This window comes from Micromonas commoda, chromosome 5, assembly GCF_000090985.2.
Source record: "Micromonas commoda chromosome 5, complete sequence".
NCBI lineage: Eukaryota > Viridiplantae > Chlorophyta > Mamiellophyceae > Mamiellales > Mamiellaceae > Micromonas > Micromonas commoda.
In genome coordinates, this window is record NC_013042.1 from 1,120,182 (window position 1) to 1,143,660 (window position 23,479).

A 23,479-nucleotide genomic window follows, 5' to 3' on the forward strand; every position below is an offset into this window, starting at 1 on the left:
TATTTGCTAGTCTAGACTATGTTACAGATGTTATACATTAAAAATTAGACTAGGTTACGGGCCTCATGATCAGGAACCTCAGGCTTTCTTCCTGCACTTCGCAATCCAGTGCCAGACGTCACCCTGGTGGCCTTGGGGCCCGAGCGCGTCCAGTATTGGGACGTAAAGCAGGAACGTGGTCAACACCGCGATGACCATGGAGAGCATCACGATGAGGCCGAACTTGTTGAAGAACGTGATCTGCGCGAAGAAGAGGATGATGGCCGATATCAGCGTGGTGAACGCGGCGGATATGATCGGGAAGCCGAGCTGAGCGACGGCCTCGCGCGTGCAGTCGGTCCGCGTGGCTTCGGCGCCGTCCCGATTAAACTCCTCGGCGACCTCGTGGTACGCGACGCCGATGTGAATCACAAAGTCCACGGACAACCCGATGAGGATGGTGAAGCAGATGCCTTCGAGGAATCCGAGCGTCCAGCCCATTCCCACCACGCACGCAACCACAGATCCGAGGATGCACGCGATGACGACCAGGGAGTAGAGCGTGATGGCGAGGTTACCGGTGCCCAGGAAGATGATGAATCCGGAGACGAGGACGGTGATGCCGGCGGCGCCGTACGCACCCGCCTCCATCTGCTCGACAGTGTCCATCCAGTGCCAAGCCTCGCCGCTGTGAAAGCCGGATCGAAGCCCCGCGGGTGCGGTGGCGAGTGCGTCGGTGATGTAGGACTCCCACGCGTCGAAATCGGCGCGCAGAACGTCGACGGGCTCGGTCCAGGAGATGTTGCTCGCGAATTCCATCCGCAGGAAGAAGAGCTTCACGTCGGCGTCGGCCGACGTCCCCGCCGGTTGGTACAAGTTTCGGAGCAATGATTTGTCGGTACTGACCGATCCCCGATCTACCTGGTACCTCGCGTAGAACGCCATGCATCGGTCGAATTTAGCGGCGGGCACGGGGAAGCCGGAGGTGTCGCACTCGGTCGCGTAGGTGTCGAGGTTCGGACCGTTGTTGTCGTAAGGGACGTTGTTGGCCCTGTTGGTGTATCTGCCGGATTGCTCCGTGACCCAGGATTTAAACTCCTTGAAGGGGCAGTGGACTTCCTTTCCTTCATTCTTGAGCACGCTGGTGTCGTCGCAGAATTTGACGAGCCACTCCTGCGCTTCAGAGCTGGACGCGTCGAAAGAGGTATCCAGCTTCAGGTTCGGATACTTTTTCGGGTTCAGGTGGTTGTACACCGGCTCGTCGTAAGGGGTCAGGCCCCAGTTGACGCTGACCCACAGCACGGCATCCTTGGAGTCCATGAACGCCTTCTTCTTGATAATGCCGTACTGCTCCATGGGGTGATCCTCGCCGAGCAGCAGCACGTCGTTATCCGTAGGGGTGGTCAGCTTAGACGCCTGATGCAGCGCCACGCCGCCGAGCGCGAGAAGGACAACGATGAGGACCCATCGCGCGGTGTGCAGCGGCGGGTACATCTTCTCGCGGCAGAACCGCTCGGGCGCGGAGCCGCCGTCGGATTCGGGCTTAGCGGCGCCCTCCTGGTCGTACTTGGCGTCGATGCTGGCGGCCTTCCGGCTCCTGTACCAGGCAAAAAAGTCGAGGCAAAAGAGCGAACACGATCCGTTTCGCATGAGCTCGTGCTGGAACGCGACGCACGCCGCGAACACGGTTATGTTGTAGAGATAATCGAAGATGATCATCGTCGCCATGAACACCGAGAACACGCGGATGGGCGCGATGGGCGTCAACGTGGACGCGAGAAACGCCGAAGCGGTTGTCGTGGACGTGAGAAACATCGCCCACGTCGCCTCCCAGTACGCGTTGGCTCCAACCTCGGTGGCCGTGGCCCCCGGGGGAAGCTTCGCCTTGGCGGACACCCACTTGTCGTAGAAGACGAAGCAGTCGTCGGCGCCGACGCCGATGAGCACGAACAGCCCGATGAAGTTGAGAAACGGGAAAAACGTGATCCGCAAAACCATGGTGGTGAAAAACACCGCCGACGGGAACGCGAGGAGCACCTGGAGCATACCGCCGAGAGTGAGCAGCGCGCTCCCGGTGTGCACCCATATGAGCACCAGCACGATTAAGATCGCGCCGGTGGCCATGAGCATGTCGGAGTTCAGCGCCTCGTCGACGATCCTACCCTTCAGCTCATCGTTCCTGGAGTTGTAAGCGGCGCTGAACGCGGAGGAAGACAGCGCAGACTCGATATCGCCGCCCTTCTCCTTCTCCACCATCCAATCGATCGAGTCGCCGGACAGCAGCTTAAACTCGGTCATCGTCGCGGTGAGCCGGTCTTTTGGCGACGGGCCGAAGCCCGCGTTGATGTAGGCGGGGTTGAATCCGTTGGCCACGCAGTCGGCCGTGATATTTTGATCAGCCCTGAACGCGTCCGCGCAGGTCGCGAGCTTGGTGCGCGTGGCCTCGATGGACGCGTCGAGGCCGGACTTGGTGGTGAATTCGTCGCAGGTCCTGACGTCGTATTTAGCCATGAGGAAGCGGACGATGCTCTTGGGTGGAAGGCATCGCCTGTCGCCGTTGTGCACGGCCGCGAGGCCCGGGTCGGACGGCGGGTTCCCCGTGCAGGTCACCGCCGACATGATGCATTTGTCGGAGTAGCCTGACATTGCCATGACGCGGTCCTCCGCGTGGCACATCTCCTTGAGCGACTCTTTGGCGAGCAAGTCGGCGGAGTCGCTGAAGATCACCACGAGGTCGCCGCCATTCCAACGACCAAACTGGTCGGCGTCCTGCCGCGCTTCGTCCGTGCAGTTATCGTCGCAAGCCGGGATGTACGGGTCAGCGCACGGCTTGGGGGTGTAGTGTGAGTCCAGCAGCGCGCGTCCGCGGTGGCCCGGCTCGTGGGAAACCTCAGACGCAAGTCGTTGACTGACCTCGTTGTTGACATCTTCGTCATCGAGGGAAAGGAGTCGCCGACGGCGGGAGTCTTCTTCACGGCCGAACGCGAGGGGCACCCCTTCACTCAGCGTGAACTTGCCGTATTTCCACGTCTTGATAGTCATGGCCCTGTCGGCGATCTCGGTGCCTCGAGTCTCCCATCCTTCGGTGTCTATCTGCATTGCGCCCAGCGCAAAGCCAACTCCACCCAAAAATAACGCGACGAGGAGGGTCACGAAGAAAGAGAAGCAAGGGCGCTGCGTGATGACGCGCACCACCGCGGCCTTATAGCCGGTGTGGCGGCCCAGTGGCTCGCCCATGGTGGGATTCACGCGAGTCGGGATGCCGCGCGCGTGTGCTCCGTGATTCTGCGAGAGGTCGGGGAGGTGATCTCTGACTTTTTTTTTGTCGTCTAACTCTTACTTGTATTGTCGTCTACTATAAAACGCTACGAAGGTGAAACTTCGACGCCGACGCCTCCCCATCTCCATCCCCATCCCCGCACCCTCGCCCCGCCGGAACCCTCCCCCCGGCACCCCCACCCGCCCCCGACCACCCGTACCACGCCATCCCCACCGCGAACGGCGCGACGCACGCGCACAGCCCCCGCCACCCGATGGCCCCCAGCGTCGCCCCCGCGATCGCCGACGCCGTCCCCACGGCGAAAAACGTCGCGGCCTCCGCGGCGCCCTGCACCCGCCTCGACCCGGCCGCGTCCAGGACCACGCCGTCGGGCAGCATGAGCGCGGACCCGGCGATGAACGTCAGGTTCCACGCGAGGCCGAGGATTATGAGGAGGACGTGAAAAGCCCACAGCGGAACCCGTTCGCCGTGCCCGGTTGCGTCCGGAACAGCCGCGTACGTAAACGCGGCGCACACGACGTACAACGCGCACCCAAAGTTGGACACCGCGTCCGGCCCGAACCTTCGGACGACGTCGCCCGTCCCGAGCAGCCCCGGGAGGAACATCGCGATCATGTGAAGCTGCAGCGCGGTGGCTGCTTCGTCGAAGGAGTGCCCGCCCTCGCGGCGGCCCGTCATGGCGAGCGGCGCGGCGCTCATCACGAGGAACATCGCCGTCCACGCGCACGTCACCCCCGCGAGGCCCTTGCGCGCGTTCACCGACCTCGCGAGCTCCGCGCTGGGCCACGCGAGGGACGACGACGCGTCATCCGCGCCGTCCAGTCTCGGTCCCGCCGATCGGATGCGCGACGTGAACGCGACGAGCGCGGCGTAGCATCCCGCCATGGCGAGGAAGCACGCGGCGAACTCCTCCGCCAGCGCGGTGCGCGTGGCTTTGGCCACCTCCGGCCCGATGAACGCCGCGAGCGTGCCCCCCGCCACGCCGAAGCTCAGCGCCCTCGGTCTGTGCGCGGGCGCGACGGCTTCGGCGGCGGCGAACCTCAGCTGCTGCGCGACGCAGTTGGCGACGCCGACGAACGAGATGCCGAGGAAGTAGAGGACGTGCGAGTCGAGGTAAAAGTCCGCGAAGGCGACGAGGGACCCGAGCACGCCGAGGCAACCCGCGTGCGCGATGACCTCGCGCCGGCCTCGAGCGTTCGCTCGCCTCGCCGCCGGCAGCGACGCGACGGCTCGCGCGAACATCTCGACCGCGAGCGCCAGCGTTCCGACCGCCTCGCTGCCCGTCCGGCGCTCGGTGGCGACGGCGAGGGACGCGACGACGATGCCGAAGCCGGAGGCGGCGGCGGCCTGCCCGAGGCTGGCGAACGCCACGTCCGCCCATCCGTCCCCCCACGCGGCGCCCACCCCGCGCGACGTCGTCGTCTCATCGTCCCAACCATCGTCACGTTCGCCGACGTTCTTCAACGACGCGTCTCGGCTTCCCTGCTGGAGCGCGGGAGCTCGCGGGGACGGAGGACGGGGTACGTCCGCGAGCTGTACGCGCGCCGAGCCGCTCCAGCCGCCGCTCGCGTCGTCGCGCCCCGATATCGCGCCCGGCGTCATCGTCGCTCGCGGCCGCCGCGAGACGGGGCGCGCGTGACCCGAACACGTGCGATAGCGTTATTAGTGGGACTGACACACGTGCGTGACAAATGAGAACGGATGCGTTTTTCGTGGACAAACTGACCGTTCACGTCGTTAAACTCTCATGAGTTGGCCTATTTATGGTTAAACCCTCGTGCTAATAAATCGCTATTTATCCATCCTTCGTGACTACCAAACCATAGGATACTGCCGCTTCGAGTTTGAGTTGTTGAGCACCGCCGCGAACGCGATTGACAGCGCCGCCATGGCAAACACCGGCAGGTACACCGCACGGAACCCGAGCTCGATCATCGTCCTGTCGCTCACCGCGATGATGCTCACCGCCCCGGCGGGCGGGTGCGTGATCCCCATCCGCCCCAGCGCGGCGATCGCCACCGCGGGCGCAACCGCCTTTGCCACCCATCGGGGCATCCCCCTCGTCGCGCCCGCGCCGCCGCTGCCCAAACCTCCGTCGTCCGCGGTGATCGCGTTGACCGCCGCGCCGACGACCGCGGCGGCGACGTGCCCGAACAGCACGTTCCTCGGCTGCGTCAGCGGCGACGCCGGGGCGCTGTACATCAGCGTGCACAGCGCGCCCATGGACCCGAGCAGGATCGTGTGAGCGCCGTCGGTGCCTCGTCGCACCGCGTACTCGTCCATCGCGCTGAACGCGACGAGGGTGACGAAGACGTACGCGAAGGTGTACGCCGTCTTCTCCCAGTTGTCCCTCGGCATCGGCACGCCCCCCGCGCCCTTGCACTTGTTCCACACCTTGAGCACGTAAGATCTCATCGCGGAGGTCACGGCTGGCGAATTTGGCGAATTTGGCGATATTTTTTGCGCGCCGAAGTCGCCCCCTCGCCCCCGCGAATCGTCAGTCGCCTTTGAGCTTTCGGCGCGTTCGGGCTCGAGCAGCCCCGCCGCGAACGTGTACTGCGCCGTCACGACCATGTTTCGCAGCGCGCGGGTCCTCGCGAGCGCGCGGAGGGCGCTCCACGCGCGCGCCGCCCTCGCGCGCCTACCCGCCACGTGCGCCAGCCTCGCGCGACCCATCCATAACATCCCAGCCACCGCCTCCGCCCCCGCGCGAAGCATCGGCGCCGCCGTCGCCGTCCCCTCGCACGGCGGCGGCGGCGCGCGGACGTCCCATCGTTCCGGTGGCATCGTCACCATCAGCAGCATCACGCTCGCGTCGCGCGTGACGACGCCGCACGCGCTCGCGCCGGGGAGCGCCTCCTCGAGCCTTCGCACGAAATCGTCGTGTTGCACGTCGGGGTTAGCCGCGAGCTCCGCGAGCGGGCGCCAGTGCACCGGCGACCCGAGCGTGGCGGGTGAACCGGTGCCCAGGGCGAAGAGCGTGCCGGGAAGGCGGACGCCCGGGGCGCACGGCTGCGCCGGGGTTTTGAGCGCCCTCGCCAGCGCGGGCGGCGCGACCATCCGACCGCCGCGGTTGAGCCACGAGGTTTGCAGGTGGAGCTCGTCGGAGTCCTCGTCGTCGCGCGCCCACACCTCGATCCACGCGATGCCGCCCGCGTCCTTAGCGAGGTGGCCCAGCGCGTTCACGATGGCGTCCCTGTAGGGGTTCTTGGCGGTGACGCTCGCCGCTCTTTCGTCTTGGCCGAAGCCGCCACGATCGCCTTCGTCGTGGTCGGCGGTGGCGGTGGTGTTGGTGTTGGAGCGACCGACGCGCCGCGCGGGCTGGCGCGCGACGATGCGCGCGACCTCGCCCCTGGCGAGCGCGATATCAACCGCCGCGATACCCGCGATGGCCTCGATGTCGACGCCGTCGCCGCCGCCGGCGGCCACGCGCGCGCGCCACGAGTCGGACCTGCGGGGGCCCGCGGTGGTTCCGTGCACGGACGAATCCAGGTACGCGTTCCCCGCCCAGACCGATCCGGAGCGGGACGTGCCGTCGTCGCTGTGCTCTGACCGGGGCGCGGGGATGCCGTGCCATACCGATGAGGGCACGGAGTGCATCGCGGCGGCTAGCCCCCCCTGAAGGTGAGACCCCACAGTGAGGGACGGCAGAATGTCGTCAAATTGTTAACGACCTCGCGCGTGAATCTTGCTATCGCGGACAGCAGCTGTCATACTGGAACTCCACACGGGGCAATGAATTGAAAATACGGAATTATTACAGGTAACGCATCCGTCTCGCGTACTGATACGCACGCCGTGTTCAACACCAAAAAACGTTTGCCGCTGACCCTCAACTTTTTCGCCAAAGCGTCGCAGCCGTCGCGCCGACGCCCGCCGACGCCTCCGCACTGCACGGATCGATTTGAAACTTCGCCGGGGCGTAGCTGACGTCGTGTCGCGTCGCCCCGTGTGCTCAAAAAGAAAAAAAAGATTCTGCTCCCTGCCAGGTTCGAACTGACGACCGCGGCGTTATTAGCACCGCGCTCTAACCAACTGAGCTAAGGGAGCCTGGACCTATCAGGTCAGGCTTGCCGATTTTCACCGGCGTAGTTCAGCGCATGTTGAGCGCGTAGAAGAGCTGTTCATGTCAGGAGTTGATTTTTTGGAAACATGAAGCGATTCGCCCAGGGTGCGAGCAGTCCCATCGCACGCAGAAAAAGTCGGCGCCAAAAAAACCAGACGTGCTTTGAAACCCTTCAAGGTTCAGTCTCCGTCGTGGGACCGTCCCTCTCTGACCCGCGCACGCGGCCCGGACCGTCACTTCGAGAAATGCCTCCCAAGAAAGTCGAACCCGAGGAGAAGCTCGGCCCCTGGGCCCTCGGCCGCTTCACCAGCAACCTCAAGGTGAACCTCGCCCGCCCGCGCGTCACCGCCGATCGCGCGTCACCGCCAACACACGGGCCGATCGGTCCAAAAGGCATCCACCCTCGCCCGACGAACGCATCCGCTGACCTTCCCTTCCGAACGCGCGCGACGCCTCCGCGTGAAACAGGTCGGCCTCGTCGGTATGCCCAACGTCGGCAAGTCCACGCTGTACAACGCCCTGTCGAACTGCTCCATCCCCGCCGAGAACTTCCCCTTCTGCACCATCGATCCCAACTCGACGCGCGTGAACGTCCCCGACGATCGCTTCGACTGGCTCGTGGACCACCACAAGCCCAAGTCCGTGGTTCAGCCCTACCTCGAGATCGTCGACATCGCCGGTCTCGTCAAGGGCGCCGCGGAGGGAGCCGGTCTCGGTAACGCCTTCCTCTCGCACATCAAGGCGGTCGACGGCATCATCCACGTCATGCGCGCCTTCGACGACCCGGACGTCATCCACGTCGAAGATCGCGTCGATCCCGTGGACGACATCGAGATCATCACCAGCGAGCTCCGCAACAAGGACCTGGAGTTCATGAACATGACCAAGGGCAAGCTCGACAAGGATAAGCAGAAGGCGGCGCAGAACCCGCAGATGGCCAAGGCGCACGCCACCGAGACGGCGTGCGTCGAGAAGGTCATCAAGTGGCTCGAGGATGGCAAGGAAGTTCGCAACGGGATGGACGAGTGGTCCACCACCGACATCGACTTCCTCAACAAGTACCAGCTCCTCACCGCCAAGCCCGTCATCTACGTCGTCAACCTCACCAAGAAGGACTACGCGAGGAAGGCGAACAAGTGGCTCAAGAAGATTCACGAGTGGGTCATGGGCCACGGCGGCGGCGTCATCATCCCCTTCTCCGGAGCCTTTGAGGCTGAGCTCCAGGACGTGCCCGAGGAGGGCAAGGCTGAGTACGAGAAGGAGCAGGGCATGACCTCCGTCCTTCCCAAGATCATCAAGACCGGGTTCAGCACCATCCACCTCATCTATTTCTTCACCGCGGGGCCCGACGAGGTGAAGGCGTGGTGCATTCGCAAGGGTTTCAAGGCTCCGCAGGCGGCGGGCGCCATCCACACCGACTTTGAGCGCGGCTTCATCTGCGCCGAGGTTATGGGTTTCGACACCCTGAAGGAGCTCGGAACCGAGGCGGAGGTGAAGGCTAAGGGGAAGTACAGGCAGGAGGGTAAGACGTACACGGTGGAGGACGGGGACATCATCTTCTTCAAGTTCAACGTCACCGCGGCCAAGAAGAAGTGATGAGGAGAGGAGAGGCCCGGTTTGTTGGCGGGGATCCGACTATGACGATGAATTCGATCCGGAGACCCGAGCGTAGTTTCTCAGCACGGTAACATCAAGTATCGCACACACATCTACGGTGCGCACACACGACACGTATTGAGAGACGTAAGTAACGCGCTCGCCGCTCGCTCACTGCAGCGCGTAGAGCAACACGAGCTCGTTCGAACCGTTCCGGCCGTTCAGTTGCGGCCACAGCGCCGTCCTGAGGGCGGTGCTCGCGTCCAGCACAACCTCGGCGCCCGGCTCGCCGCCGAAGATCATCACGCGCGTGTGACTGCACCCGCACTGCGAACCCACGATCTTCTTGACCACCCCGAGCGTCGCCCCCGCGGGCACGGAGACGTGCGGCGAGGGAAGTACGGGCGGCGTCCTGGAATCGGCAAAGGGCGCGCCCCGCAGCTCCACATTGTACGTCAAGATGCCCGCGCCGGTCCCACCCTCCGCGTCCAGCTCCGCGCGGGCCCTGTCGTCCACCGCCCTGGACGCGTACAGCCCCGCGAAGTCGTCCGAGAAGGCGGCCACCACCTGCACCGAGTTTCCCGTCGCCTTGAAACTCGTCGCCTTGGCCTCCCCCCGTTGGGTCGATCGCGGCCGGCCCACCGGCCTCTTCGCCGGCGCCAGCTGTGCGTCGTCGTCGTCGCCGGCTGCGCCCCCCACGTGTGCGTGCGGCTCCGGTCCGGCGGACTGCGCGGTCGCCGCGGCCTTCGCGGCGGCGACCGCCGCCGCGTGCGCCTCCGCAGCCTCCCGCTCCGCGAGCTGCCTCGCGCGCTGCTCGGCGGCGGCGGCGGCGGCGACCTCCGCCTCTGCCCTCGCCCGCGCGCGTCGCTCAGCCTCCTCCGCCTTCATCTTCTCGCGGAGCGCCGCGGCCTCTTCCTTGCGACGCCGCTTGGCCTCGCGCTCGCGCTCCTTCTCCTCGGCGTCCTCGCCCTTCTTCACCTGCGCCACGCTCGCGCTGTACGCGTTCTCCTGCAGGTCGTAGTCCGGGACGTTGGCGTAGAGCGCGTGGACGATGGCGTCGAAGCCCGGATCGTCGCGGAGGGCGCGGCGGGACGGCACGTGCAGCCTGCACGTGGGGCAGTGATGGTTGCTGCGGTGGGGAGAGGTAGGGAGGAGACGTGAGCGACGAACGCGAGGACGGGCGGCGGCGCGAGGGAGGGCGGCGCGCGAGGGTAATTCTCGCTCGTGATCGCGCCCCGGTGGGACGATTGATTGCGCGCGGGACTCACAGCTTGCGGAGGTGCTCCTCGATGCATCCCTGGCAGAAGCGGTGGAGGCAGGGCGAGACCACCTTGACCTTCTTCAGGGTGCCCCAGCAGATGGCGCATCGCGTGTCCGCCCGGACGGATCCGAGCTTCACGGACATCCTCGCGGAGATCTCGCGCGGCGTCGGTGGATTGAATTGGGGCCCGGGAAGACGGGTGAAAAAATAGTGCGAATGCCGACAGTGCGAGCGCTCCACCGCGTGTTTTTGTGGCACTGATATCCAGTTAGAACAGGAGTCTGTTTGGTGATTTACCAGTGAAATGTGATCTCGTCTCACCGTAAAAGCTGTCGATTTTTCGTCTCGGGTTCGAGCAGTCGAGAAGATCGAGGCGCCGCTGCTCGAGTGGATCGTGCTCCTGTCTGGCTGGTCGTTAGCGCCAGTTGTTAGTGCCACCGGATCGGCACTCCCCAAGGCGCCGACACTCGCACCGCGAGCGATGCCTCTCTCCGTCGTCGCCCCGTCCGCCGTGACCCTCGTTGGGTCCGCTCGAGCCGCGCGCGGCCGCTGCGTCGCGCGTCGGGCGGTCCAGCGCCCGCGCGCGGCGCGGATCGTCTGCGCGGGCTCCGGTGCCGACGATTACGCGGGAATGCTCTCGCGAGCGCTCCGCACCATCGACACCGGCGCGCTGGGATCCGTCCCGGCCGCCGCGGCGTCGGCCCCGATCTCGACGCCGACGCCAGCCGCGGATCCGGTCAAGGAGAGCACCGTCATCAAGAGCGCGATCAAATCCCCGACGGAGCGCGCGCGAGATCCTCGATTCGACGCGTCCAGACAGGAGGAGGCCAAGCTTGATTCCATGCGCGAGGCGGCGAGGAAGCGCATGTCCGGCAAGGTGGATCCCGAACCCGCGCCGACGACGCCCGCGTACGACGATATCGAACCCGTCGTGACGTCCTCGGAGTCTCCGGACGCCGGCATGGTCGTCGACGGGGGCGCCATCTGGCGGTACTTCCTCTGCACCGCGGTGCAATTCAGCGTGATGGTCTGGTTCTCCATGTGGCTCAACGTCGGGATCTCCAGGTCGCCGCTGGATCTCACGTACCAGAAGGCGCTCGTGGGCGCGTGGTTCGGGTTCAACGCGCTCAAATCCCGGGTCTTCTCCCCGTTGAACGCGTCCAGACCGAAGGTTGAAGGGGAGAAGGACGCGATCAAGGAGCGCCGCCGGCCGAGCTGGATGCCGCCGCCCATCGCGTTCCCGATCATCTGGACCACCATCGCGGTGCTCCGCGCCGTGTCCAGCGTCGTCGTCTTCTCAACCACCGGCACCCTGAACAACCCGGCGCACTTCGCCATGCTCCTGCACCTCGCCGTCGGAGACACGTGGAACTCAATCAACAACGCGGAGAAGCGGCTCGGCACAGCCGTCGTCGGCGTCTGCGCCGTGCTAGCCTCCGTGTACAACGTGGTGTACCAGTACTGGAGCGTGACGCCGACGGCGGGAGTTCTCATCGCGCCGTCCGCGGTGTGGATCACCGTGGCGACGGTGCTGGTGTACACGATATGGAAGATCAACCCGCGCGAGGACGGCACCAGGGAGCCGCTCTGGCCGATGAAGCCGGCGAAGGCGTGAGGAGCGTTTGCGGCGAGTGGCGCGTCGATGAATGGAAGACGACGGGCGCGCGTCGGTGCGAGTGGGCGAGGGCGAGGGGGACGATCGGAGGTGGGGTCGTCGCGCGCGGTATTCTACTAGCTAGCGAGTCGTTCGCCTCCGGCGGCGACGTTGATCAGTCGTAAACTTGTTTAAAAGGTACGAAGTCGCTTTTCTGTTGGTACCCGAGGGCGCCGGTTTTACTCGTCCACCGTCACGCCGCGATCCAGACCCACATAACATCGCGCCCTGCGTATCGCAGCCGGCACGCTCATCAGCAGATTGCAGCAGAGGTACAACCCCTTCAGCGACGTGAGCTGCCCCATCTCCGCCGGCACCGCACCAAGTCCCTGGGAGTTGCACAACTCGAGCTTCACCACTCGGCCGTCAACCATCGTCACCCCGTACCACCCCTCCGGCCCTACGTTCTCCGACCACATCCCTTCGAGCTGCCATGTCTCACGTAGCACGCGTAGCGCGAGGACGTCGTCGCTCACGCGCCCGGCGGGATACGGCGCCCACGGAAGGTCGAGCTCGTTGTGAGCCCACTTCAGAACCTCGAAGTTTCGTCCGCAGGCGTACTCGCAGAGGCGGTCCTTATCGTCCCCTATGAGGAGTTCCAACGCGCGCTCCTTGCCCAGGGACCGCACGCGATCGTCACCCAGGAGACGAACGAGGTGGTCGGCGAACTCGCTCGGTGCCCCCTCGAAGTAGAAAGCCTGCTGCAAAGCCCTGAGCAGGGAAAGAGCCTCCCAAACGTCCGAGCTCAACCCCAGTATCTGACCTGTTTCGACGCGCTCGATGTGGGAAAGGACGAGTACCTTGAGCTCCACGGGGAGGTCGCAAAGGCTGGCGTTTCGGTGAAGCATCTCGCGGCGATACGCACGGCGACGCGCGGCTGGGTTGTGACGACTGCGCCCACGACGGGTGGATTTTCGTGAAACGTTTCATCGGAAGAGGCAACTTCTGAGAACCCAGCACGCTTTCTAAAAGTCAGTCCTCGTCCACGTACACGGGAAAGAGTCGCTGCATGGTCTCGCCGAGCTCCTCGATGACGTCCGTGGCGAGCATGGACCGCCGCTTCCTCTCGAACGCGGCTCGCGCGGCGACGCGCGTGACCAGACACCCCGCGTACGCCGCGACGACGCTCACCGCGGACGGGGCCAGCGAAGGGTGCGTTTGGTACTCTGGTCCGTCACCCGCAGCGATGAGATCTCCCTCCACGTGATCGCCCTCCACGTCGATGCGCCGCGCGATGGCGCGCTCCGCCTCTTTGCTCCTGGTCGCCCACGCGAGGAAGGTGGCGATGGACCCGGCGAGCACGTCGCCTTGGCCCCCGCATCGCCGAGGCGATCCCGGCTCGTCGCAGACGAGATGACGTCGAAAGGACGAGGTTCGACGCCCAACCTCGGATGGCCCGGTCGACTCGCCGACGACGTCCAACGCGACGATGTCAACCTCCCCTTTCGCCACGACGACCGGGCCGTCGAGTTGAGCGGTGACGTATCGCGCCTGCGCCATCGTCGTCTCCGGCGGTGGATCCCCCCGGGTACGCGCAATCTGAGCGCTGAAACGACCGAGCTCGGCTTTGTTCGGCGTCAGCACCGCGCGACCCGGCCCCCCGATCAATCCCTGATCCTCCATCAGCACCCGAAGGCCGTCCGCGTCGATCACCAAGGGTACGTCCCGCTCGTGAGCGAAGGCGATTATCCGTTTGGCGATCTCGGACATCGTCGGATCGCGTCCGAGCCCCGGTCCCACCACGATGGCGTCCATCCTGTGAAGCCACGGCGTTACCTTCTCCATCGCTTCAAACACCGCGTCTTCGTCGTACGTCACCGCGTGCACCTCCTCGCCGTCTACCGTGACCGTCACGTCCTTAACGCCCTCGCGAAGGTACGGATGGACGATGAGCTCGGGGGAGTAGGACTTGATCACCTGCCCCGCCCCCTCGGCGCAGAACACGTGAGCGAGGTCGGCGCCCATCTTCAACGCGGACATGGCTGCGAAGTACGGGGCTCCCGTGTACTCGGAGCATCCCCCCACGACGCCGATCTTGCCAGCCTGGCCCTTGTGATACCTCGAGGAATCGAGCTCGGGCACGAGCAGGCGCAGGGTTTCGTACCCTGGGCTCTCCCACCGCTGCGACGACGACGACGCGAGGGCGACGTCGTCCTCGTTCGCGTCCATCGTCGCGCGACGGCGGGGCGAACGCGCGACGCGAGCGGGTGCGCGCGAGACGTCCGATGCGCGTCGCCGGGCGAACCCGTCGATGCACGTCGATGAGAAGAGACTCGAGCGCGATGCCGTCGCGGTCGCGGCGAGCATGCACCCACCGGCGTTTCCCGCGGAGCAGCCAGTGATGACATCGATCGGCCCCTCGGACTTTCCCGCCAGCTGGCCGCTGCATTCTGCTGTCGATCATGAGCAGTCTTCTTGGCTGACTGGCCGACTGTGACGGACTTGAGGGAGAAGGTCCTTTCAGAATTTCGGAGCCCTCATCAGAGACCGCCGAGCGCCGCGACCGCTCGAAGGTCACCCGCGACGCGCTCGCTCGGACGCGCGCACCGCAGCCGAACCCCTCGCTCGGCGGGACCCGGCCGCCTCGCCGGATACCGCCCCCCCCGGAGAAGGGCGAGGGCCGCCCGGGAGATACCTTATCGATCGATCTTTCCTCGATGGGGCCACCTGCGGCGTCGTCGACGGAGCGCCGCGAGCCTCGGATCTTCGAGACGTGGGAGGGCAACGACGTACGCGCACCGCCCCGACGCGATATCCCTCGCCCGCGTGTTTCGAGATCCCGCGCCCCTTTACCGTCGACGCCCCACCCGGCCGCTCGATGGATCTCTCACCTGACCTCCCGTCTCCCGCTCCAACCATCCTTCCCGATCGAACGCAGCGATTTTTCTGCGACGGCCGATGCATGACCGGCCCGTCCCCCGGGTCGCTCGCGGGCACGTGCGCGCTCGTCCTCGTCCCGTCCATCGTGTTCAACGCCCTGGTCGTCCCGGACGTCGCGTCGAAGTACTCGCTCGCGTTCACCGTCGTCGCAATCGCGTGGCCGCTGTGGTGCCTCTCGTGCCTAGTCGCCGCGGGTACGACGGACCCGGGCATCGTTCGCAGGGAACCGTACCGTCCGCCCCCCGAGGGCCGCGCCCGGGCGAGGTACAAGGAAGAGCGCCTCCCCAACGGTAAGAGCGTCACGGTGAAGTGGAACGACACCTGCAACCTGTACCAGCCCCCGAGGGCGCACCACTGCAGCGTCAACGACGACTGCATCGACAAGTTCGACCACCACTGCCCTTGGGTGGGCACGACCATCGGCCGGCGCAACTACCGGCCATTCCTCGGGTTCGTCTTCGGAACCGCGATCCTGTGCGTCTTCGTCATCGCCACGTGCGCGCTGCAGATAAAGATCAAGTACGACGAGCTCCCGGCGGACGCGCAGTCGAGGAACTTGAAGGCGATGGGAAAAGCCCCCGCCGCGATGATCGTGCTCTTCGTCTCCTTTCTCGGTTTCTGCTTCGTCGGCGTGCTGTCCTGCTTCCACGCGTACCTGGTGGCGACGAACCAGACGACGTACGAGAACTTCCGCGACGGGTACTCGTGGGACGAGAACCCGTACAACAAGGGTTTGGTCGGGAACTGCCTCGAGGCGTGGTGCTCGCGAGCGCCGCCGAGCCGGTTCCGCTTTCGCAAACCCGCGCGTTCGCAGCCGCACCTCGACGGCGTCGCCGACGAGACGAAGGTGGAGGTGGTGGTCGACGGCGACGGGGGCGACGGGGGCGAAGGCGTCGCGCCCGCGGAGCCGCCGCGGAGGGGGCCGGGCGGTCCTCGCATGTTCCCGGCGACGGCGCATGTTTCGGTTCCCACGCACGTGTCGGATCCGTCCATCGAGGACGAGCAGCGGCGACGCGCCGAGCTGGCGGAGGCGAGGGCGACGAAGCGGAGGATCGAGATGGAGCTCGCGAGCGCGGACGCCAAGATGCGGGAGCTCACGGTTCGCGTCGAGCGGGGCGAAAAGGGGGTGGAGGAGGGGGAAGGGGAAGGGGAGGGGGAGGGGGAGGGGGAGGGGGAGGGGGAGGGGGAGGGGGAGGGGGAGGGGGAGGGGGAGGGGGAGGGGGACGCGAGGGAGGAGAGCGAGTCCGAGGGTGGGGGGACGCCCGCGTCGCCGGGGGGGTACGAGGGCGAAGGGGAGACGAACTCGCGCACCCGCAAGTACGAGGATAGGATGTAGTCGCGCGGAGTCGGAGTCGTGTCGTGAGAGGAACTATTTTTTCATCGTCCCGGCTGTCGACGGCGGAGGGTTCCCACCGCCGCACTCCTTGCATTGAGAGCGCTGACGACCGTGCTCGCAGATTGATGCACCACCGCACTCCTTGCACTGAGAGCGCGCACGACCGTGCTCGCAGATTTGAGACCCACCGCACTCCTTGCACGTAGAGCGCTGACGACCGTGCTCGCAGATTGATGCACCACCGCACTCCTTGCATTGAGAACGCACACGACCGTGCTCGCAGATTTGAGACCCACCGCACTCTTTGCACCGAGAGCGCCGACGACCGTGCTCGCAGATTGCGCCCCCACCGCACTCCTTGCACTGAGAGCGCGCACGACCGTGCTCGCAGATTTGAGACCCGCCGCACTCCTTGCAGTATCTGCGCTGACGACCATGCTCGCAGACTGATGCACCACCGCACTCCTTGCACCTAGAGCGCTGACGGCCGTGCTTGCAGACTCCAACCCCACCGCACTCCTTGCAGTAAGTGCGCCGACGACCGTGCTCGCAGATTGATGCACCACCGCACTCCTTGCAGTAACGACGCTCACGACCGTGCTCGCAGATTTGAGACCCACCGCACTCCTTGCACGTAGTGCGCCTCTTCCCGTGCGGACAAGCGCTGCACACCTTGCATTGATAGCGCAACTTCCCGTGGGGACAAGCGCTGCACACCTTGCATTGCGACCGATACTTCACCCCGTGCTCGCATGGCCCCTTCGTGCGAGGGGCTATCTTCCGCTTCGTGCCCTTCTTCGTCAACTCCTCTCCCCCACTCTCCGTGTCCTCAACTTCACCATACTCGTTGAGGGTCACTCTCACGTTCGGTCGCCAGATCGTCGTCCTCATCGCGCGCAGCCCGAAGTGCGAGAGCGCGGCAGCAAAGGCATTTCTCTGCTCTCACACAACGGCGCCAGTTGACTTTAAATTTCAGTGCCGCGTCAGCGCGGTTCGAAGGGACATAGCAGTAGGGCGCGGGCGTCGATGGGTATCGCGGCGAACGCGCTGGGGGTTTTGCTGGGAGCGGCGGGCGGCGGTGGCGATGGGGCCCCGGGAAAGGACCCGTCGCCCGCTCCGCCGTTTCCCCCGCCACCGCAACCGCCCTCGATACCCCACCTCATCCTGGGATCCCTGAGGTACACGCTCGAGTTTGACGCGATGCTCGCGGTGCCGCTCGTGCTCCTGTGGTTCTTTTGGAGGCTGGATCACTTCGCGGACGTCGCGGGCGGGTCCGGTCGCGGCGGCTTCGGCGGCGCGAACGGCGGCGGGGTGAACGGGCGGCGACGACGGTGGATGGGGGTGACCGCGCGTTGTTCGCAACTGCGCCGGGTGTGGAACACCTCCGGCGACGAGGTGACGCGCCGATGCGGCGCGGACGCTCGCGATTACCTCGTCGTCCAGCGACTCATCCTGTGCGCGCTCCTCGGCGCGTGCGTCCCGGGGCTGGGGATCCTCCTGCCGCTCGCGATGCACCTGGGAAGCGGCACGGACGGCGGCACGTTCGACGAGGCGAATCTCTTCGCGAGGACCACCGTCCACCACCTGCCGAACGGCTCGCCGTACCTTTGGGCGGTGGTGCTGACGTCCGCGGTGGCGGTCGTGTGCGTGGAGTGGATCGCGGACGAGATCTCCGTGTCCCTCGTGCGCATGCGATACGCCCGCGCGGAGCTCATGGCATCCGTCGCCGGAACCACGATCCTCTTGAGACGACTGCCGAGAACAGTCACCGACGATCCCGCGGGGCTGGAACGCGCGCTGGAGCGACGGTTCCCCGGGCGCGTGCACCGCGTGGTGGTCCCGAGGGACGGCGCGGAGTCGAGGGCGCGGAGACGGCTCGCGAGGGCGCGCGCGAGGTTGGCGTCGGCGAGGCGGGAGAGGCGAAATACGCGATCGTCAGGCGGCGGATCGGCGGGGGGAGGCGCGACCGTCGGGACCCCGGTGGGTGGGGCGACGGAGGGAACGCCCGCGCACGTCGGGGCGTCGTCGCTGCTGTTCGGCGCCGGGGAGGAGGACGCCGACGTCGCGGGCGGGGTGAACGTCCTCGAACACAGGGTCCGCGCGGTCGCCAAAGCCGAGGAGGACCTTCGCCGGGTGACGACGGATCCAAACACGGGTCGACGAGCGGATGGATCGAAGCCGCCGCCGCCGGGATGCGCGTTCGTCGTCTTTCGCGACCCGCTGACGGCGCGTCGCGCCCTCACCGCGCTCAAGCGCACCACCCGCGGCGCCCTCGTCGCCCTCGCGTGGCACGCGTGGATGCTCCCGTTCGCGGCGGCGCGGGCGCTGGCTCCGGGGTTTGGCGGGGGACGGTTCGGGTTCGACGGCGATGGATTCGACGAGCGCGGGTCCACCGCCGCGGGCCGAGCCGCCGCCGCCGCCGCGCGACGCGACGCCGCGCGACGCGACACCCTGGCGACGACGACGACGACGACGGTGGGTGCAGGTGCCACGTCATCGTCCACGTCAGCAGATCTCACCGAGCCGCTCATCGTCGCCGACGAGTTCGCCGCCGACGACTCGGCCTCGTTCGACGACGTCTTCGGCGCGGGCGGGTTCGACGTCACGGGCGTTACGGGCGTTACGTCGTCGGGTCGGGCGTCGTTCGACCCGAGCGAGATGCCCGCGGCGGTGGCGCTCGCCGTGGGCGCCGGCGCGCACAACTGGCGCGTCGATCACGCGCCTCCCCCGTCGGGCGTCTTGTGGGACAACGTCGGCGTCGGCGCGGCGAGCCGGTTCGCGAGGTTGTGGGCGGTGAACGGCGCGATGTTCCTCGGGCTCGTGTTCGTCTCGAGCCCCCTGGCGCTCTTCTCGTTCGTGAACGACGCGGCGAAGACGCTCAACCCGGAGCTGGACTTTCAGTGGGATCAGTGGGTGGCGTGGGCGAACGGTCGGGGGTACCTCGCGGGATTCGTGTTTCAGTTTCTTCCCAACCTGGGCGTCCTCGTGGTGATCTACCTGCTCATCCCGAAAGTCATGGAGCGCGCGACGAGGGCGGAGCGGCACCTCACGCGATCCGGCGCCCTGCGCTCGCTCGTGTCCAAGGAGTTTTGGTTCTTCCTCATCAACCTCCTGCTGCTGCTCGCGCTCGGGAAGGCTGCGCTGAGCGCGACGGTGCAGCAGGTGCGGCAGTGCCAGTGGCGGACAGCCCCGGACGCGTGCGAGGACCGGTTCCTGCGGATCCTCGGCGACTCGTTCGTCGCAAGCTCCGCGATGAGCATATGCGGCTTCCTGTGCACGTGCTGCACCCTCGGCCCTGCGTGGGAGCTCCTCTCGTTCCTGTCCTGGCTGCGCGGCGAGGCGGCGGCGAAGTTGGCGAGGAAAGGGAAAATCTCTCTCGGCGCGATGACGCGCGCGGCGTCGTCGGCGGAGTTTGGATGGCGCGACGGCTTCGACGACGGCTTCGACGGCGGCGCGAGCAGCGGCGGGGTCTCCCCGCGTCTCCCCGCGTCCGCCTCGAGCCTCCTCGCCGCCGGATCCGACCCCGACGGGAATCGATCCTCCGACGTTCAGATTGCGTTTCGACCCGCGTTCGACCTGCCGGGACAGCACGCGTTCAACGTCACCGTCCTCGCGTGCGCGCTCGCGTACGCCGCGCTCGCCCCTGCGTTGCTCGTCCCCGGCACAGCCTTCTTCGCGGTGCGGTACCTGGTGCACAAGCACAACCTGCTGTGCCTCCACCTGGACAACGTCGCGGGAGCCGGCGACGGCTTATTCGGAAGCCACGACGCCGCCGTGGTCAAGGACGGGCCCGCCGGAAGCCCGGGCGGGGTCGCACACGGCGCACACGGCGGCACGCGGACGGGCCGCGTCGCGAAGAAAGCCTCCGACGGCAGGCTGCTGGCGACCGTCGTGAAGATCATCCGGGTATCCGCCTTCGTCCACGCCGCCGTCATGGCCGCGTTTATGAACCTGCGGGGCACACCCGCGCAGGTTGCGTGCGCGGACATAATCCTCTGCGTGCTGCTCCTTCGACCGCACGCGGAGACGTTATTCGGCGGGGGGGGCGGAGGCGGTGGGGGTGGCGGGCGCGGAGGCGGAGGGGGGTACTACCTGGCCGGCCGCCGCGCCGGGCAGCGACGTCCAGCTGGCGGCGGCGACGGCGACGGCGGCGGGCCCCAGTTCGGCGCCGGCATCGACGCCGCGGAGGCGTCCGCGCTCGGCGTCGGCCCTCCCGGTCCGTCCGGCGCGCACCACCACCGCGGCGCGTCGATGGCGAGCTCCATCGGCGGCGGGGGGTGGACGCTGGACGCGTCACCGGAGATTCTTCTGGAAGCCGGAAGGTACGCCGGGCCGTGGGGTGGGGTGGACGACGCGGACCTTCGGGACGTGCACCTGACGCACGGGTCCCACGGCGGGTTCTCGTCGCACGCGATGGCGACGATGGAGCCGAGCTTCTCGTTCGCGACGCCCGCTGCCGCGCGCGAGGAGACGCCGACGCCCTCTTACGGGCGACGAGCCAAGACGAGAAGCAGGATCGGGCTCGGGGGTGGGGGGGAAGGGGAGGGTGAGGGGGAGGGGGAGGAGGTGGACGAGGAGGGCGGTGCGGCGGCGTCGAGGCCGCTGCTGACGCGGGTCGTCGGCGATTACGAGTCGGAATCGGACGAGGAGTGAGGTCGAGCTTTGAGCTGAAGTTTCCACGCGAACACGGCACGTCACACTTTCCTTCCCTGTCGCCTCTTCCGATGAAACGTCACACGAAAAGCCACCCGTCGTGGCGCAGTCGTCGCAACCCACCAGCCGCGCGTTGCAGTACGTATCGCCGCGAGATGGTCGATCTGAACGCCAGCCTTTGCGCTCTACTAGCTAGCTAGCTAGACTAATGATAACCTCAAAGGAACTTCTCGTGACCGGTGACGTTGTCTCTTCGAAACTCGCCCAAACTGTTCAGTTTTGAAAGCGCCCTCCGCGCGTCAACCGCGTTGTCGTAATTATCACCCTTGAGGTCCAACCCCCACACGCGCAGCCCCTTGAAGCACTGCTCCAACCCGAACAGCGCGTCCGCCCCGGTCCCCTTTGCGCGCTCGTTCGGTTCGTGCGCCAGGTGCGTTATGAGGTCGCACGCATCCCGGAGCTGACCCAACACGGCTTTGAACGGGAACCCTCTGCGCGCGGCGCCGTCGCCAAACGAGCTTCGCGTCGGGGCGACGATGACGTCCGTGAGGGAGAGCAGGTAGAAGTCCACCGCAGCCTTGAGCCAGCTGGCGCGTCTCGCGTCAGACGAAGCCGTCTCGTCTACGGAGGGGAAGCCGTTCCACGTGGGCGCGACGAGCGACGACGCGTTTCCGAAGACCACCACGTCGTCGTCGTCGTCGTCGAGTAACTCGTGGACCACCGCGGAGTCCGTCGAGGCGAAGACCCGGGCAGGTTCGTGCACGTCTAGGTCGCCGGTGTCGGTCCGGATGCTCGTGTACCGCCCGTCCGTCTCCAGCGACGTCAACGGCAACCCGAGCGACGCCACCTTCTTGGCGCAGTCGAAGAAACCCGACAGCTGGCCGAAGACGTCCGGCCAGAACATGAGCCCACCGTGGCACGCGTACGGCGTCTGCCTGCACGTCTCCGGCGACGCACCGCCGGCGACGTCGCGAGCAAAGACGGCGTCCACGGCTATCCACGATTTTTCAGTCGTCGACGGCATGCACGCGGGCACGTCCACTGCGAGCGTCCGCGCGTGAAAGCCGACCAGCGGCCGGTGTTCCCCCAGCCCCGTGAGCTTCCGCAGCGTCGGTACCGACGCGGTTTGCACGGCTGGGGACGGCGTGGTCATCGCGAACCGGGCGCAGTGTCCCCACCGCGAGCGCTCCACGCCGACGGATTGGAACTCCAGCGGACCGTGACTAAAACCGTCTTCACTCGCGACGCCGCGTGACTCGCCGTCCAGGACGTCGGCGTCCCAGTCCTCCGGAATTAGGCCGTCCGGACGGTGCGACGCGAGGTGTTTCAGTATCGTCGGCATCTCCCGCGTGTACCACGAATGCGCCGGGTCGTCGCGGTGGGTCATCTCTCTCCGGCGAGCGGCGCACTCGCTCCGGTACTCAAACGCGATCACCGGGTGGGCCGCCTGCTCCCGCTCGTCGCTCCAAAACCTCTTGAACCTGTCCACGTACCGCGTCGGCAGGTTTCCGGCGTGCGACTCGGCCGCCAGGTCGCAGGATTCGCAGCAGTCGCACGTGAACATCCGCGCGGTGGTATTTCGGTCGGTATTTCGGTTGGAGGCGACGGCGCCGCCAATTCGGTCCTCCATTCGCCAATCAGCGCGCGCCGCGTGTCCCTCGCGATCGTTACACGCCCCGACGACGGTCAAACCCGCGTGCGTCCCCGCCGTATCCACCGCGCGCAGCCTCGCCGCGGTGCTCGCGTTCCAACGAACGTCGATCCCGCCCATCAGACGGAAATAATCGCCGAGGTCGAAATATCCATCCCCCGCGTCGCACGGGGGCGGGGGCGGATTGAACGCGCTCGGGTGAAGCTCCTCCCACGGCTCGCCATCCTCCGCGCAGAACTGGAAGAACACCGCGCGTCGCGTCGCCATGCCGAACACGAGCCACCGCGCGAGGTACTCCTGCTGGTGACCCAGGCCCACCCCCCGACGCGCCTGGAAGTCTCGAACGATGAGCACCCGCGGCCGATGAGCGCCCGTGCCGTTCCCGCCGGTACCCCGCCAGAGCTCCTCGTACAGCTGTGTATACTCCGCTAGAGCCTTGATGAACGTCCTCCCGTCGTCGCCCTTTCGGAGCATGTCTTCCCCGCAGACGGCGGCGAAGGCTTCGAGTTGCCTCCGCACCGACGGGATCTGCGACCACTCGTCGCCGTCCGTCGCGTCCGTCTTCGCCACGAGGGCGGCGAGGAGGTTGGCGGGGGAGTCGTCGGCGTAGAACTCGCGTCCCCACGCGTCGTGCGCCCCGCTGGTCTTGAGCGACGGGGTGTTGTTCTTCTTCGGGCGCTCGGGGACGTTCAGGCCGTCTCCCGTCTTCTCTTTGAACGTCCACGTCCGTCCTGATGGGCGTTTGGTGGAGCCCTCGTCGTTGTTTTTGATCGACGATGCCCGCGACGCCGCGCCGGTCGCGCCCGTGTCCGCGGCGATGTCGAGCACCGCCACCCCCCGCGATCCGACCCGCCCGCCCGCCCACCCGATCTGCGGGGCGCTCACCTGCGCCACCAAGATCAGCCCCGCCAGCACCAGGAGAGCCGCGAGACCGTTCAGGGTCCGCGCGGTGCCGTGCGTGAGGTACGGGGTCAGGGTCTTGACGTTGAAGGCGCCGCCCAGGGAGGACGATGAAGACCCGCCGGAAGACGAGCGCCGGCTCCTGGGCTCATCCTCCCACCCTGGGTCCTCCACGTCCGCTCTCATCGAATCGACGCGCTCGGCGTGGGTATCGGCGCTCGCA

At 66.6% G+C, this 23,479-nt stretch overlaps 12 protein-coding genes across 12 annotated transcripts; 4 read left to right on the forward strand and 8 right to left on the reverse strand.

Annotated features, from left to right (window-relative positions):
• Nucleotides 1–5: 5 nt before the first annotated feature.
• MICPUN_108321 (resistance-nodulation-cell division superfamily) lies at nucleotides 6–1,642 on the reverse strand. The gene has a single exon (XM_002502581.1). It carries the CDS (start codon nucleotides 1,627–1,629, stop codon nucleotides 79–81), a length of 1,551 nt encoding a protein of 516 aa, XP_002502627.1. The 5' UTR covers nucleotides 1,630–1,642; the 3' UTR covers nucleotides 6–78.
• Nucleotides 1,643–3,334: 1,692 nt separating this feature from the next.
• Nucleotides 3,335–4,861, reverse strand: MICPUN_100682 (major facilitator superfamily; the record flags this gene model as incomplete). Its single annotated transcript, XM_002502582.1, has 1 exon — nucleotides 3,335–4,861. The coding sequence occupies one exon, from the start codon at nucleotides 4,859–4,861 to the stop codon at nucleotides 3,335–3,337; it is 1,527 nt and encodes a 508-aa protein (XP_002502628.1).
• A 210-nt stretch (nucleotides 4,862–5,071) lies between these two features.
• Nucleotides 5,072–6,859, reverse strand: MICPUN_100683 (predicted protein; the record flags this gene model as incomplete). The annotated part of the gene is made up of 1 exon (XM_002502583.1): nucleotides 5,072–6,859. One exon carries the CDS (start codon nucleotides 6,857–6,859, stop codon nucleotides 5,072–5,074), a length of 1,788 nt encoding a protein of 595 aa, XP_002502629.1.
• A 711-nt stretch (nucleotides 6,860–7,570) lies between these two features.
• Nucleotides 7,571–8,924, forward strand: MICPUN_81961 (predicted protein; the record flags this gene model as incomplete). Its single annotated transcript, XM_002502208.1, has 2 exons — nucleotides 7,571–7,645; nucleotides 7,794–8,924. The coding sequence occupies 2 exons, from the start codon at nucleotides 7,571–7,573 to the stop codon at nucleotides 8,919–8,921; spliced, it is 1,203 nt and encodes a 400-aa protein (XP_002502254.1). The 3' UTR covers nucleotides 8,922–8,924.
• A 168-nt stretch (nucleotides 8,925–9,092) lies between these two features.
• MICPUN_58821 (predicted protein) lies at nucleotides 9,093–10,326 on the reverse strand (the record flags this gene model as incomplete). The annotated part of the gene is made up of 2 exons (XM_002502584.1): nucleotides 9,093–10,050; nucleotides 10,190–10,326. The coding sequence occupies 2 exons, from the start codon at nucleotides 10,324–10,326 to the stop codon at nucleotides 9,093–9,095; spliced, it is 1,095 nt and encodes a 364-aa protein (XP_002502630.1).
• Nucleotides 10,327–10,663: 337 nt separating this feature from the next.
• On the forward strand, nucleotides 10,664–11,797 carry MICPUN_50373 (tryptophan-rich sensory-like protein; the record flags this gene model as incomplete). Its single annotated transcript, XM_002502209.1, has 1 exon — nucleotides 10,664–11,797. One exon carries the CDS (start codon nucleotides 10,664–10,666, stop codon nucleotides 11,795–11,797), a length of 1,134 nt encoding a protein of 377 aa, XP_002502255.1.
• A 218-nt stretch (nucleotides 11,798–12,015) lies between these two features.
• MICPUN_58823 (predicted protein) lies at nucleotides 12,016–12,684 on the reverse strand (the record flags this gene model as incomplete). The annotated part of the gene is made up of 1 exon (XM_002502585.1): nucleotides 12,016–12,684. One exon carries the CDS (start codon nucleotides 12,682–12,684, stop codon nucleotides 12,016–12,018), a length of 669 nt encoding a protein of 222 aa, XP_002502631.1.
• A 124-nt stretch (nucleotides 12,685–12,808) lies between these two features.
• Nucleotides 12,809–14,005, reverse strand: MICPUN_82051 (hypothetical protein; the record flags this gene model as incomplete). Its single annotated transcript, XM_002502586.1, has 4 exons — nucleotides 12,809–12,962; nucleotides 13,002–13,222; nucleotides 13,265–13,612; nucleotides 13,691–14,005. The coding sequence occupies 4 exons, from the start codon at nucleotides 14,003–14,005 to the stop codon at nucleotides 12,809–12,811; spliced, it is 1,038 nt and encodes a 345-aa protein (XP_002502632.1).
• A 488-nt stretch (nucleotides 14,006–14,493) lies between these two features.
• On the forward strand, nucleotides 14,494–15,512 carry MICPUN_82011 (zinc finger family protein; the record flags this gene model as incomplete). The annotated part of the gene is made up of 2 exons (XM_002502210.1): nucleotides 14,494–14,565; nucleotides 14,715–15,512. Coding segments are annotated over 2 exons (870 nt in total), but the record flags the coding sequence as incomplete, so codon positions are not given.
• Nucleotides 15,513–16,085: 573 nt separating this feature from the next.
• Nucleotides 16,086–16,943, reverse strand: MICPUN_97436 (predicted protein; the record flags this gene model as incomplete). Its single annotated transcript, XM_002502587.1, has 2 exons — nucleotides 16,086–16,729; nucleotides 16,775–16,943. The coding sequence occupies 2 exons, from the start codon at nucleotides 16,941–16,943 to the stop codon at nucleotides 16,086–16,088; spliced, it is 813 nt and encodes a 270-aa protein (XP_002502633.1).
• Nucleotides 16,944–17,078: 135 nt separating this feature from the next.
• On the forward strand, nucleotides 17,079–20,705 carry MICPUN_58827 (predicted protein; the record flags this gene model as incomplete). Its single annotated transcript, XM_002502211.1, has 1 exon — nucleotides 17,079–20,705. The coding sequence occupies one exon, from the start codon at nucleotides 17,079–17,081 to the stop codon at nucleotides 20,703–20,705; it is 3,627 nt and encodes a 1,208-aa protein (XP_002502257.1).
• A 217-nt stretch (nucleotides 20,706–20,922) lies between these two features.
• On the reverse strand, nucleotides 20,923–23,442 carry MICPUN_58828 (predicted protein; the record flags this gene model as incomplete). Its single annotated transcript, XM_002502588.1, has 1 exon — nucleotides 20,923–23,442. One exon carries the CDS (start codon nucleotides 23,440–23,442, stop codon nucleotides 20,923–20,925), a length of 2,520 nt encoding a protein of 839 aa, XP_002502634.1.
• Nucleotides 23,443–23,479: the final 37 nt, after the last annotated feature.